The 16,190-nt window shown below is 40.6% G+C and overlaps 1 protein-coding gene across 1 annotated transcript; it reads right to left on the bottom strand.

The window, feature by feature from the left end:
• Positions 1-5,296: 5,296 nt before the first annotated feature.
• pdcd4b (programmed cell death 4b) lies at positions 5,297-15,534 on the bottom strand. The gene is made up of 12 exons (XM_049571876.1): positions 15,443-15,534; positions 14,870-14,973; positions 14,187-14,501; positions 10,438-10,532; positions 10,114-10,227; positions 9,749-9,970; positions 8,202-8,299; positions 7,604-7,718; positions 6,752-6,859; positions 6,380-6,490; positions 6,112-6,251; positions 5,297-6,025 (listed from the first exon to the last, which is right to left on the bottom strand). Exons 2-12 carry the CDS (start codon positions 14,910-14,912, stop codon positions 5,965-5,967), a joined length of 1,422 nt encoding a protein of 473 aa, XP_049427833.1. The 5' UTR covers positions 14,913-14,973; positions 15,443-15,534; the 3' UTR covers positions 5,297-5,964.
• Between the last annotated feature and the right edge of the window lie 656 nt (positions 15,535-16,190).

The raw sequence follows: 16,190 nt of genomic DNA, 5'->3' as shown, positions 1-16,190 counted from the left end.
AGAGCGATTGTCAGACCTTACGCTGGTGCAGTGGGCCCTGGGTTCCTCCTGGTGCAGGACAATTCTCCGCCTCATGTGGCCAGAGTGTGTAGGCAGTTCCTGGATGACGAAGGCATTGATTGACTGGCCCTCTCGTTCCGTAAATCCAATTGAGAACCTATGGGATGTTATGTGTCAGTGCATCCAGCACTGCCAAGTACAGCCACAGACTGTCCAGGAGCTCACTGATGCCCTGATCCAGGTCTGGAAGGAGATCCCCCCAGGACACCATCTGCCAACTCATCAGGAGCATGCCCAGTCGTTGTCAGGTCAGGAGGTCATACAGGCATGCAGAGGCCATACACACTGAGTCACATTATGAGTTGGCATGATAAAAGCCACGCAAGTTGGATCAGCCTGCAATTTCAATTTTTTATTTTTATTTTTGGTGTGACTTTGAATCCAGCTGTCAGTGGGTAGATGATTTTGGTTTCCACTGACCGTTGTCACGTTGTTTTGTTCTCAACAGATTATACAATGTACATCAGTAAAGATTTTCAATTTGAATAATTCGTTCATCAAGATCTGATGTGTGATTTAAGTGTTCCCTCAATTATTTTGAGCAGTGTATTTTGCTCTGTGGTTTCTACCCTTGTTTGTACTTTCCCCTTTGCTGCGGTAATGATGCAGATCTCCCCACCGTGGGACTAGTAAAGGGTCATCTTATCTTATCTTATCTTATCTTGAGTAATATAAATAAAATGCATGACAATACTCCAGTACATCAAGTAAAATCCTACATTAAAATGTCATTCAAAGACTCTGTACAGACATGATAGACAAGAAGAAAGAATACTCTGTTTGGAATAATTATATGTTTTTGTTATGATTTTCCCCGAGAAAATTCAATTACCTTGATTAAATTCTTACATCTATCCATTCCTCTTTGAAAAAAATCAGAGTATATGAATATGCAAATATTTTTCCATTTGAAAAGTGTGAGTGTTTGTTGTAAAATATCTCCTCTGTCACTGCAAAGTCTATTCTCAGTGTAGACTATATGTCCTGTGTGTTTCAGCTTTCCTCATCACACCTGGGTTAATTGAATATTTCATTACGACTGGCTTCTATACCAGCTGTGATTTCATAAAATCATGCTTGTATCTCGCACACACCTTAAACTCAGACTGAAGGTGAACACAGAGAACCTTTCCTAAAAACAGCCTTCTAGTATCAAACTTTTCAAATAATTCTGCACAGGGAAGCTCAAACATCTAAGCGAAGTTACTATTATAAAAAACATATTTTTAAGTGCAGTGGAACTGTAAAAATATAAATAAATTGTGTGTTAGTATTGACAACAAAAACTTAGGAAGAATTGTCATTTTCAGACATTTATATTCTTTTATTGTTGGATTCTTATCATTTTTATATATTTATTTATTCAATTTATATATTATTAATCACTGGGAAATTGTGTTTTTTATGTGGCTATAATCACTTAGTGTAAACACGCTAATTAAAACCCCACAGAGTATACACTGTCAGTAATATGAAGTATGAAATAAGTCTTTAAAGGGTTTAAATCATGACACTTTAAATGTGATTGCATGATGGGTTCCAATTGTATTTGCTGCATATATCTAACCACATTCACATCATATCACTTGCCACTACAACCAGTGGCGTTGTTAGGCCTGGGTGTCCGAGGCCTCAGCCCCAAATGAGGAATAAATTAGGCTTTATAAATATTAAAAAAGATAATAATGATAAAAAAAAAAAAATAGGTTTAATAATGGAAAAACAAGGCCTGCATCAAAGTCCGCAAAAATATGATATTTTTGATCAAAAAAGCAATATGCAGGCAGCGTGTTTTGTGTGATTGTGTGTAAGAGGGAGAGCCCACCAGTTATCACTTTAATGTTACAGCTGGTAAAGGTGGAGCTCATTTTAAATGCTTTATTTACTGCTGGATAGTTTTATCCATAATTATAAATCATCATTTATTAGTTTATTATTATTTAGTATTATTAATCTGTGTCAAAGTAACTAAAGCACACTAATAAATGTAACGGAGTAAAAATTACAATAATTCCCTCTGAGATTAACAGGAGGTGAAGCATAAAGTAGCATAAAATGGAAATGCTCAAGTACAAGTCCCTCACAATTCTTTGAATTTTAATTGTCGAAGTTGCAAAGTACTTCAACACAATACTAAACACAAACAATTACTAATGTTTTTAACATCAAAATTCGTAATCAAACTGAGAAAAACACTTTTTAGTGGTAAATAAGGTGTCAGAGAGCATTAAAAGGCATCAAAATAGAGCATTTTCATACAAACCAAACAAACAAACAAAACAAAAATCCCTTGGGAGGATCTGTAAGCCCCCGATGTTCTCAAATCCCCCCAAAACAACTGTGCAAATAAATAAACAAATTACTAGTGGAAAAAAACGAACATCGTGGTCATGTTTGGGGTTGTGTTGTACCGAGAGCCGCCTGTAGATGTCAGCAAAGCACTGTGTCCGAGAAATAAAGCGAAGAAGAAGATCACGTGATTCTCGCGGAAGCGTTGGCTTGACAACCGCTGTAATCTCTTCCTAGTGCTAAAGGTGGGACTATCAGAAAATCATTTTTTAAGCAATGTTTTAGATTAAATGTGTTCATACACGACAGCGGAAAGATATCGCAGTGTACTAGCAGCAGTAACGACTTTATTTGACCGGTATTTACAAAAAATAAGCCGCCGTTGCTATAGCTGGGCCTGTGCTGTGTCGTTAGGTGCTAATGCTAGCTAGCGTTAGTTTGAGCTAGCTGTTAGCTATTATGTCATCAAATACAGGGCCCGTTTCTTATCCTTCAATTAACCCAATGAACCAATGATAATGTGCTCGGTATTAACCAACCAACTTTAACACTGCCATATACCCATATTGTGGAGACTGGGGTCGAATAGAATAGAAACGCGAATATTGTAACAGCTAAATTTTACAAATACACGACAGGAGAGCACCGATGCAAAATAATTTTTGTTCGTTTAGGATGGGTTAATGTTATTTGTATTGTAATATCTAACTGATTTTACTCTTATTGATATCCTGAATACCACTTGATGTGTTACTAACTGATGTCACCTGGCTGCAGACCAAAATTTTAAAATAATATCTCACTATCGTTCGTATTACTGAACCTCTAATAATATTACTGTGCATGTGAATATGCTAGATTGTTCCTCAATTTTGCGTGAATGCAATTAAAGGGACTGTTCTTAACTTATCAGAGAAGGGGGCGGCTGAGGTGTGACTTCGTTTTTAGTAACTTACTTTTATCTTGACCCTCCCCAAAACTATAAATATTTTCCCTTGAGCCTCCCTGAGAAACTGCAGAAAATGCATGACCCTCCCTCCACCATAAATTAGCCACTAGATTTTAAAACGTACCCTTTGATATTTTAACATTTAAAGTTTAAGACAATTTGGTGATATTTAAAGAACACATGCCTTATAAACACGTTTGGAACCTATGTTTTATTTAACAATCGGCAGTAAAATACAGCTATTTTATGTTTTTTATCCCTCCCCTAAGCCAAAATAAAAAAACAGAAATATATGACATGCCTCTCACTTTTTGCACCATCCCCTCCCCCCTAATGATTAACAAACAGTCCCTAAGGGAATCATGAGTCATCACCATCATCAACTAAGAGACACCCAGTAACATTAGCAGCTATCTTGATAACCAAAAAACTGTCACATTTTTAAATCTTAGGCTTCTTTGCTCGAGTAGAGCTGCATGAATTCATAGATATCACGTACACTGCCCCCAGCATCTTTAATAAATCTCTGTCAGATAAAACATGTTAAAAGTAATAAACTAATATGTTTACCTTTCAGAAAGCACTCAGAAGACACAATGCCAGAAGTCAAGTCAATATTCAGAGAAGTTCTGCCTAAACAAGGTTTGTACCACAGCAGTTAGCTATTTGGACAGCAGAAGTTACAAACAAAAGGCTGTTTGTGGAGCTCAATACAACATGTGAACTGTTTAGAAATGTGCAAAAGCTTGCAAAATTAGTCAGTGGGTGCTCTGTGCTGTGTGCTTGCTCTTTACAGTCTCTTTTACAGCCCAACACCACTGACATTGTTGCTGTGCAAACATTTAGATAATGTGGGTCAGTACCATTGCTGGAAAGAAGTGATGTTCTGAGGTGTTAAATGCCGTCTAATGGGTACAAGCTGTTTATGAGCTGAGCACCAGATGTGTGAAATGTCCAGATTCTTCATGCTGTTAGAGTGACTGGCAAAAATCAGTGCAACAGATATTAAAACACTGGCAAGCAATTGTGTTGTGAGTCACAACTGAGAGCCTAGAGAGCCAATGGATATAACAAGCCTACTGATGGGACATTGCTCCCCCCCTTCTTTTAAATCTTGGACATGACAGGCTACTAGAGTGACATACATTCAACAGCAGACCTGTTTTGGTGGTGATGCTCTCACAGTTGCAGTCCTTTATTTAAAAGTTAGTAGGTAGGTACATTTCTCACTGCGAATGTGTGAAAGGTTTCTGTGAAAAATCGCAACAATCCAGCCAAGTCTCATCATCTTTGCATTTAAGCCAAGATTTGTTGATGAGATTTGAGAGTTCATGTTAGAATTGAGTGTTTTTTTTTCCTCTTCTTTATTTTGGCATTATATCCACAGGGCAACTTTCCATGGAAGATGTCCCTACCATGGTTCTGTGTAAGCCAAAGCTGCTCCCACTCAAATCAGTCACCCTAGAGAAACTGGAGAAGATGCAGATGGAGGCTCAAGAGGCCGTCAAGCAGCAGGAACTGGCAATGAAGGAGCAGTTGCAGTAGACACCCAATGGAGGACTCGGAGCAGCAGGAATGGTCAGATTGGCAGAGATCCTTCAGATGGATGGCACAGACCCAGAGATTTCACGCACTGGTAGAATAAGTATTTGCATGGACAGTCGATGTCAAGAAGTTACTGATGTTTGGCTGCGTAGAGCAGATAAGGAGGGAGTCATCACCTAAGCTTAACTCTTTTGAGTCTCTCTGTTCACTAGTTATTGTCAAATGTTCCACTGCATGTCATTAGTCGGGTACTAAGACTTGTGTACTTCTGCAGACTTTATATTTGTATTGTTGTATCTGTAATCTCGCATTAACGCGTACAAGAAAATGTCAGCTAACTGCATCCTTGTTGAGTGAATGTAGGGCAGAGCAATCTATGTGTCAGACTGAACAGTGACGTTGCGACGTGCAGTTGTGTGTTGATTTTGTTACATTGACAAAAGCAGTCTTGAATTATTTAATAGTGATTTAATGAACAAACAAGGAGCAATACGTGGTACATTTCACACACCAGTATTCCCCAGGTATAAAAATAAACACTCTAAACACCATTTTGTTAAGTTACCCAACTTGGTATTTGTCTTTGCACTGTCCTCGTGTCTTGATACCTTCAGTAATGACATCTTTGTGTAACTTAAAGGGTAAAAAGAAGAAAACAAAAGTCAAGCACAGCATAGAAACAGCAGCTAGTTAGGGAGCCAATATTGCATTTAACCAACGTGCTCCCCTTTCTTTATTTTTTTTTTAATACCCCTTTATAAAGCTTTTGACACAAACCAGTCATCTCTGTACAAACACTGCTTTCTACAAAACACAAAAGGAGTGGCAGTGAAATCAAGAAAATACTGTACAAAACAACATGGAATGACTGACACTGCGAGGTGTGGCACTTTAAGGGTTAGCTTATGTAAATGTTTATATCGAAACACCTTGGAGAAAGTGATCTACTTCAGTTTCAGTCAAAAGTGCAGTTGTTGTTTTTGTTTTTTTAACCCCCACCTCACTTTACATTCTTTTGACTGTTAGAAGGGAAAAAAATTGTACCCAACTATTTTGAAAAATATGCAAGTAAAAAAGTAGCTTTATCCTCTTCGGGAAATCTGGCACATAAAAAGGGCTCTTCAGTAACTTTCAAGCTTGACAACACCACCGTCTCCCTCGCTGACAAATCTCTTACGGCCTCTGACAAGAGAAAGAACATATTAACATCCGGTAACAACAAAAACAAAACACATCTTCAGAGATGAGTGTAAGGTGTGTGCACTTACCGACAGGGACAAAGATCTCTTAGCTTTACATCAATGATTCCCATACTGAAGCTCTTGTCAACATATTGCTCCAGGATGAAGTATGCACGAGGGACATCAATGTTGATTTCAGCAATGTCCATATAAACTCTTTCATAGCCCTATGAGAGAAATAAAATGATTAAATACATATAAAACACCATCATCTTAAGGCAAGCAAATAAATAAGCTGCTGCTTGGTGAAATAATTATGTGCAGTGCATGATTCAAACACCAGGTGGCACCTCACCCTTCTCATTTGGTCCACAGTGATGACAGAGGAGGCAGAGAGCGACCTGAGAAGCTGCAGAACCATTTTCAGTGTTTTCTCTCCTTTGGACTCCAACACCATCACTATTGCCTGAAGGACATTTAAATATGCACAGCCTGGTATAAGTACTATGACACACACTTACTGCAGTGCAATCTACACTCAATGGGGATTAAAAATAGAGATGAAAATAAGATGCTCCAAATAATAATGGGAGTGTCCATCATCTGAACACTACACTGTTCTAGTTTAGAATAAATATGCTCTTTCTGCCTCAGCTGAAGGAGTTGTGATGCTTTAAGGACACACTGAGTTTGGGCCTTTTGCTTTTAACTAAAAGACAATGTTTACCTCATAGACAAACTCATGGTGAAAATGAGGAACCTCCAGATCCCTCAGGCACCTCTCAGCCTCCTTGGTGTCTCCAGATAGGATGTACTCCTTCAGCAGCAGGTTCATCTGGCAGGACAGAGAAAACATCTCTTAATGCAAAGTAGTAATGATGACAACGAGTATAACAGACAATGGCAGACAGTGACCAAGGCAGCTAATAATGCTTAAGTTTAAGTTGTGCACACTTGCCAAAGCTGACCTCAAATAAGACAAAATTCTTGTATTATACTGTGTACGGAATAACGTCACAGTCAATCAGTTGTTCTCGGTGAAAACGCATTTACAGTGTGCGCTAGATGTGTTAATCGAGTAAAACTTTTTAATTTCTTTGTGAAACAGACTGAGCTGCTGAGTTTGACATGGGCTACCATGGTTATGCGTCTCTAAATGGCCAGGAGGCTCACAGGAAGAGACGTGGTAATTACAACTAGATGTTTATGAATTAGGGTATCACTCAAATTATCCTTGGAAATCCACCTTTCTCAAACAACAGTGAGCCAGATACATTGATACCATTAAAAAAAGCTTCATGTAGTGCTGTCTGTTCTCTAGCATTTAAGAAAAAGACCAGATATTGTTTATTTTCCAGACATCAAAATTCTTCTTTCTTGTCTGCAAGGCCATTTTCAGGGTTGTACATTTACTGAACCAGATAAAGCTTCGCAACACAAAATGCAGAAATTACACACAAAAATCTGATGAATTTTAATTGAAAAGGTGAAATAAAAAACAAAAATACATAAGGTACAATGGCTCCTAAAGAACAGCTCTACCACCAGTGCCTTCTCGAGTCTGTGCTATGTAACCTACCTCTTTGATGAGCTGTATGACTGGTCTCTGGCCCCCGCCTGTCCCCCACTGGTTGTCTATGCGTAGGCCACCCATGCTCATCTTCAGCAGCACCGCCGCCCGGTCTAGTGACGCTCTGAAGATTAAAAAGGTTTGTGGGCCAAAGTTGTCACACTGCAACACTCTCCTTCACTCCTACATTCATCACTGCTCCATCTCTCATTCTTGCAAGAGATCACTCTACATCTCCTCTAATAAACAAGTGTTTCACATGTTTGCTACACCTGCTTTGTGGGTGCTGTGGCATTGACACAGAGCACCTTTATCAAAAGTTGCGTGTAATGTTTGAGAGTGAGAAATGTTTTGAGAGATCTTGTGAAGTGTTTTACTTACTGAACTGTCTTAATTTTTCTTCCTGCAGTGACCACTCTATGCTATAATCATAATGGTGGATATTATATGGACACACATTCTGTATGATTTTAAGAGAATGCCCTCTTATCTTGAGGGATTCACTGTAATCTCAGACAAACACTTAAAACCCTGACATAATCTCTAAGGATTTTTCATAACATAAAAACTAACATCACAACACCAGCAGAGCTCAGCCAACACATACCTTGTGTACGGACAGTCAACTTTGCCTTTGTAGCCATCGATGTAGCTCTTGGACAATATTTGGTCACTCACAGCGCGTGCAATGAACTGGCCCACCAACTAGAAAATGAACACAAAAGAGAGGGAAAATGTAAATAGACCACAACAAATTACAATGTGAAAGGTGCTTGTTATTGTGCTGACTCATCATTAAACAGGTCCCTCTTGTTTAATATAAGCAAGTCAAAAGGTGATAGATGTAGACTGTAGCTAGAGTCAAGGATCTCATGTTCATGGATGATTCAAAACACCTAGCATTTCTGTGCAGGGACATTTGAAGAATGCAGTGAGCAATGAACATTTGTTCAGAAACATGCTGGCATTCGTATGACTCTTTTTTTTTTATTTATTTATTTTTTTTACAGGCATTAGTTGTATTTAAAAATCAGTGATGCAATTTTTCTTATTAGGAACAGTGTCCTCTTGCTACAGTGAACAGAAAACAGTTTTGTTGCATGATGATATAAAGATTTAACTCATTTAATCCTCTCCTCTCAGTCCAAGAATATTTCCAAGCAAAACAAACAATGCTGTTACACATTACTGGGTCACAAGTACAAAATACTTTCAGTCTGAAGAAGTGGAGGCCCCACAAAACCACTGACATGACAGATGACTGGCAGCGGCCTCAGAGGCATGTGTTTGTTTACAGTATTATGAGCACATGATTGAGGGGAACGAAAGAGCTGGCTTTGCTCTTCTGGCCTCGACAAAGCCTGCGCTCATCACCGATCATTGTTCCCGTTCAGACAAGAGGCAGCTCCGTCTCATTTGACCCATGGCTGTGGCTACACTGGCAGGCAGGAGAGGAGAAAGAGAGGAGTGTGCACTCTGTGTGTTTGTGTGTGTGTGTTTGTGAGAAACTGAGAAAGCGAGAGTGAAAGGGGTGAAGGGAAGGAGGTGGGGGGCAGGGCAGACTCATAATGTCCCTTTAAACCCACAGAGAACTGTGAGAGTGGGACAGAAATGACTAGTGAGCCCCATTGAGACAGCGACAGGAGGGGTGTGGGGGGGGGGGGGAGGACGACCAATGACCCTTTGAGCGTCCTTTGCTGAGCTTGCATTTTGCAAGCACAGACAATGGACAGAAATCTCATGTCTGTACAGGCTGAAAAGGAAAGAGCTCAAACACATGCGCGCGCACACGCTAACTCTCATACACAGGAAAACATCAACCCACAGTGTTGTTTCCCTCCGCTCCACCACAGACTGTGTACAAACTCAAACACGCCACCTTGAGCTATAAACATACTTTCAGCTAACGAGTCCGGCAAGTTGTGTGTGTTTGCGGTTATTGGACTGGCAGATGTCAGGTTCAAGGTTGACCTATTGTTGCTATACAACACGAGGTTGCACAATAAAATGCAGTTGAAGTTCCTTTTATGCTACAACAGAAAAATAAAAGGTCAGTTTGGATTTTTAATTTAATACTCACCCTGAATTCACAGAAATTTAAAGTAATTTAAAAATTAAGTGGCTAATTGACCTCTAGACCCTAAGGAGACTCACCTGCGGGGCTCCGGGTGTATCCAGGACCAGATCGGGCAGCTCTTGAAGCAGTTTGTCGAAGGAGTTTTCCATGTCACTGTGGGACAGCACGGGCCCACACAGGTCAGCCAGCAGCCTGGAAGTGAGCTCCCGGTGGCTGGCTTTGGCCTCCAGGGCCAGCGACACAGCCAGCGAGGGCACCTCGCTCCGCATTGGTCCCAGGTTCAGTTCGGCAAGCAGCTCCTGGATGTGGAGACAGACGTTAACTTGGCTTTATGGTTGTGCTCATGTCTTTCAATTTGTTTTAGTTACTCTATGTAGATTTCTGCTTCTGTTACACATAAGTACATGTTTATTGACACTCAGGTTGTTTCCTGCTCACTTACCGCTACTTCATTTGTGTCTCCGTGTTCAAAGTACTCTTGTACTATGGGGGTGACTGTCTTCTCAAAGTCCCTCTCATCCAGCGGAGGAACCACAGTCTCATACACACAGTTTTCCTTTAAAAAAAACAGTCATATTCCAGGTGTTTCAGAGATTAAGTAGGGATGAGCTGCCATAAATGCTGCTCATGTTATGTCTTAACAAAAATTACACATTTGAGGTTCAGGCTGTGCATTGGATCACAAGAGTTTTTACAAGTGATCATGATGTTCCAAACATGACATTTATAATGAAAATGTAAAGAATATCTACACCACAATCAGTACCTGAGCTTCGTCATAGTTGGGGTCTTTCTGATCTACCTCCTCCAGTTCATAAACTTCACCAGATCTGCCCCACACACCTTTTCCTCCAGCCCCACCTGCGGACAAAGATCAGTGACAATGTTAGATGTGACATCTGACACCATTTTGAGGCAATATGGTGTATTACAAAAAAAAAAGCAAAGCCATGAGCAGTGTCCTTCTTAAAAGATTCAGTGTCACATATCTTGGTTACCTGAAACGTGAGTTTTCCCAATTCATGGTTACTATGGATAAAAGTTAAGCTGCAGCTTTTGGGAAGATTAGGGTCTCAGAACATGATGTCCCTGAAAGATAACTCTTGGAAACCCCTTCAAAGCCTGTCCTAAGCAGACATAATAAGAAGGTGGGGTGGTGAGGGTTACAGAGCATGATGTCATGTCTCCAAATATTGGGACGAAGAAACAGAGAGGTGGCGCTGAGGTACTGCAGGGAAACATCTTAAATCTCATGTGTTTTTGAAACATTTGTCAGGTAAATTTTAAGAGTAGCTTAGGGTCAGACAGTCACTGGAAGGCGCTAGTTACAGACAAATTTTCAGAATCTGCTCATTTGGAGCCTGACCACCCCCATATTGTGACAGGCTCAGAGCCCCACTGGTTATATTGCTGTCAGCAGTGTGTACCAAAATGTGTCCAGGGCCACACTGAAGGACTGCATACTAGTCTGACATCCTCAGAGTGTGTGTTAGGGCCCTGACACACCCAGGTAATAGTAAGCCATTGGTGAATGTAGGGCTATTGGTGAGCATATGTCGCCAGCGCATCCTGGGCCGTTGGCACTAGTTTGCCCGTCGCTTGTTTTTTAGCTGATTCAGCATGTCGCATTGGCATTAGAGACAGCAGAGGACATTGGCGAGAAAAATTTCTCTCACCAGCAGTTCCGCTCTGTGCACGAGAGGGGAAACAAAAGTGAAGAAAGCAAACAAAACAGCTTATGTCAAGAGGGCATGAGATCTAAACATACTTGTTATATTAGGTAATATTACTTGTTTAGCCATTGAGCTCTTTAGCAGAAATAGTTCGTAAGGGTTTGTGTTATTGTTCGCTAACACACAGTAAATATACTACATTCTTACATTTTATGTGCTAACTGGCTAACTAGCATCTTGAATCCTTCCTCTCTGTCCCTCTGTTTCCCTTTCTGAATGACGACTACAGACTACTGAGGCCTGCTAATATAGAGAGCCATTTCCTGTCATAGAGGCACAGAATGAACAGGTTCAGAGCATATGCAGAATGACTGTGTTCAGTGCAACTTACTTGAGGCGATACAACAGTCAGTCTTCCTCACCACTAGTTTTTTGATGTCGGTTGATGTGTCTGGGCCTTTACTCACCAAGAGGTGATTCGCAATAGCTTCTAAGATGATGATAATAAAGTGAAGTTACAGAAAATTTCCTTAAGTATCTCTTTCGGTGTTGTAATTTGTAGACAGTCTCACAGCCAGCGGCATATAGAGACCAATATTGTTTCCCCAGCTTGGAGGATAGCTCGACTTAGTTAAAATGTTTAGCTTTTCTGTTACTGATCTGGGATGTTCGAATCTGAGACTATCTTTCTAACTTTACAAAAATTCCACAGAGCAATCTATAATCTCCCACTGTCCGTCCCTTCGAGGCAAACAAATGAATTGGTGCTTTAGCGTGTGCATAGCATGACAACCCTGCTGCTGGTTAAAAACAACAACATATTTGGTCTTATAAACAGAAATGATGCATGTGTTTATTTGCATACAGAGCGGGGAAGTGAGATCTGATCATAAGATCTCACTCAAGATGCAAGGCCTAGAGCTGAGGCAGACTTCGAACAGTCCATTTGTGGTCACTAAAGATGCATGCTGATAGCAGGTCTGAATAGAATGATACTCATGTTATATGGTTCATTATCTGGGTGTGTTATCTGTCCTGATAACCATGCTACATTTTCTAACCCAGGCACATGCTGTGATATAATCCCCGTATCTGGGGAGGTGACGCCTTTGTACATGTTACACAAACAACCATCTGCTGGGTCTGAGGTCAGCACTAACGGATTGTACAAGTTTAAGAAGCCCAATACCAAGCAGCTTGTGTGTCATGCTCTAAAACCTCCATTAGTCCCACCCAGAATGTGGCATATGAACTATATTTAGCACAGTCCACATTGTTTGAGCAGAACAGTTCCACTTTGACATTAAAAACATGGTGGACGGTAGTTTGATCTCACCAGAGATTCTGCACATTCACTGCATTTGTCTTTCAGAAATGCAGTACATGAACTTTTAATGCAGAGGAATTCAAATAACAGGGCCCCACTGGCATGACAGTTGTTACGCAACCAAAAAAAACAACCAGACAGACATTGTGCCAGGAGAAAGTACAGTTGCTCCAGTTCCACTGCCCATGGGTAGAGCAAAGTGGCTCAACTGTACTGCAGTCTACTGGGACATGGAAGCAGCCACTGAATGCTTGCATCACTGAATAAAGACCCACAGCGAAAGAGAGAAGATGTTGACCCTTGCTAAATTCTGATCTACTTATACAACCGTAATGTGTCAGTGTCACTTTTAAAACACAGTTAGGGGCAAGGAGAGGGCCGGTCAGGGGAGCTATCTTTGGTTTGATATACAGATTGGATAAAAGAAGTAAAGCCATTATGCAACATCAGCTGAGTGCCTAATGCTGTTATCAGTACGGTCACACACAACAATAAAGTACACAGTTACAGCTGTGACTGTGCCCTTCAGTAACACAGAAACAGATAACACATTTCACACACAGGGCAAACACATGCTCCATAAACCTTTTCAAAATAACTTTACAGCCAACTGTCTCATTGGCACACATGGCATACTGAAAGGTGAAATATTCCCATCACATTCAATGTATAGTAAGGCTGTTAAAAGCATCAATACCTAAATACTTTTTCAATACCACATGTTTATAAATAGTATGATCACCATTATTAAGAAATCTAATAATACTGACAGTACTGAACCTGAGGCCGGGAAGAAAAAAGGAACAAAATCAACAGGTCCTCCACCTGTGGCTGTTACAGCGTTGCCACAACATGACTGGAGGCATGTGTTCAGAGACTTTTTCTGTGCCAGCACTGTGTGCAGGTTGTTTTGTGTTGCTAGTACTTTATTTTATTTTTGCCCTGGTATCAAAACAGATATTGTGTACCATTTTACTTTTTTTTAATACTAGTATTGTCTTGAAGTTTAAATTTTTGGTATTTTAACAACATAAATGCATGCATTAATGCATGACATACAGACCATCACTAACCAAAGCAACATCTGGTACACTATACACAAATGTTGTCAAAATAATTATTTAACCTTTAATGGAAATTTACAGAGAGGCTTGGCTGAGCAGATGGTTAGAAAAGAAAAACGTGCATGCTTTTAAATGGATGTGACCTGCTCAAAAATCACCTAGCCATTTGTTTACATGCTAATTGGTTTACGGCTCCTAGATGGTGGGCCAACAGGTGATGACAAGTAGGTCACACTGTGAAGAAGGCCTTCTCTTTGTAGCCCTGGGCACTGAAACACCAAAGGTGCTTTAATTTACTTTTACTCGCCTGTGGTAATGACCAGCAAATGTTATCCTTGGAAAACTAGAGAAAGTGGGACATTTGATCTCTTTGGCGTCAAAATGCTGCATGATGACTTTACATTCATCATGCTGTCATAACTGACTTCTTTATTGATTAAAATCTGCTTACCTTTCTTTGGCAGACCTCTGCCCTTGCCCAGTCGGGACTTTCTGTCCAGCAGCTTGCTCTTGGGGCTGGTGGGTGCCACCGAGGTCCCCCTGACCACGTCCCCATTATCGCTGAGAGAGTCTCCCCTGCCGGAGTCCCTGGAGGAGTTCTTTCTCAGCCTCCGCTTGGCCTTCGCCTTGAGACGGGCTTCATGGATGCTGTTGCTAGACGAAGTCAGCCAGTTGCCATTGATCTCATTTTTAATGTTTTTATTGACAACGGATCCTGCGTTGTCTTCCTCTCCAGATACAAAGGAGTCACTCAGGTCGTCTGCCTCTGTGGGAATTGAAGGGGAAAATGGAGGAGAGTTAATGCTGGCAAACAATGAGTAAGTAGTTTTTAAGTGCACAGCAGATTCATGCATTTGTCCCTGTTGTGTACATGTCAGCAGGGGCCATGGGCAAATACAATAGACTGTGGAAAGGATGCTGTATGTCAGACTGCATTAATAGTCAATGTCTATCTGCAGTCACCCACAAAATGTAGGATGTGCAGCAGAATGACATCAGTGCCACATTCAGCATCACTAACCCTGTAAGCAGTGCAAGAAAAAAAAGCAACCAACCACTTCCGCATGAAAAAGTCCCAGTGCCCCACATCAGACACAGGAGGGGATGAGACATTTAAATCGATGTCACACTTACCAACAGGGTTTGCATTCAGCCAGGCCTCGCAGTCAGTTGCCATGTTTTACAGTAGAAAAAAGATGTTGCAGCAGAGCAGCGTGCAAATATATGTCAAATGATACCTGCGATGTTAAAGAGGAAACAGATTTAATATGCAGACAATAGCTAATAACATGCCCAGACATGCTGCAAGGCAACAGCCTCCCCTCCCCCCTGTTCATTCAAAGTCACTGTGTTGATAAACAATGGCTAGCGCTGCGTTAGCTTGTCACAATAAAGCGCTGCGTCAACGCACCTAACTCCACTGTATCTAACTGCACATGTAAAACAATAACTGCTCATATACAGTACAGTACATTAATCTGCAGTTTACAGTTTATTTAGCCGTTCATATTTATCACTGACTCGACACTTAACGTTATCTGTTGTTACAGCTCATAAGATAATATCTAACTGTCCGCTAGCTCGATGTACATCTGTTAGCTACATCGATAAAACCGTTAAATCCTCCATTACAGTGACATATAAACATGCACGTCTGTCTCTTTCGCCTTTTCGATTAAATAACTCGCAATAAGTAAATTCACTGACCGTCTGTTGCGTCCAAGCTCCAAACTGTGACACTAACCCTGTTGTTTTTGTATTATCTACCCAGCAACTCCAACACGTAGGTCCGTGTTTTCCTCGTCTGATTGGCTGGAGGCGTGGGGGTTTTTAAATCAAAGGACCAATCAGAACGCACCACGGGATTTTCCTTCTCGCATGTTCCGTGTGTTGATGTGGTTGATAGAGTACTGCCCCCTATCGGTGGTGCTGCGGAACAGCGCTCTCTATTTTGGGACATCATTGCATCCTCTACAATTAATGATGATGGCGATGATGTTATTGATGATAATGATTGATTGACTGTCTAAATGATCATGATCTGTTCTTCTAGCCAAGGCTTGTTAATCACCTTGAACAATTCACTTATGAATAATGTGTAAACCTGCAGAGTCAGAGGCAGACTGAAAGTGTAGCCTACATTTTAATAAAATTATTAAAATATATAACAGGATCAACATTTAATATCTAAGCAAGAATATCCAAACTGAGTTTTACACATCTATTCAGACCCACACATTTAGCTTTAGCACACAGATGTTTTTTGCCTCAACACTTGGGGGAGCTCCTTTACAACACTCCCACTCAAGTCCCATCATATACTGGTACAGAAAATGAATGGGTGGTGTACTGTAAGGCAGTAATTACAGTATTTATTTGGGGGACACATCCCCCTAATATATTGATTAAAAAAAATCAAATTTTTTATTCATTTTATTCATTTTTTGACTATGCT

This window comes from Epinephelus fuscoguttatus, linkage group LG3 (genome assembly GCF_011397635.1).
Source record: "Epinephelus fuscoguttatus linkage group LG3, E.fuscoguttatus.final_Chr_v1".
In the NCBI taxonomy this organism is placed as follows: Eukaryota; Metazoa; Chordata; class Actinopteri; order Perciformes; family Serranidae; genus Epinephelus; species Epinephelus fuscoguttatus.
The sequence above is the reverse complement of the archived record's forward strand: the minus strand, read 5'-3'. Positions and strand labels throughout refer to the sequence as shown.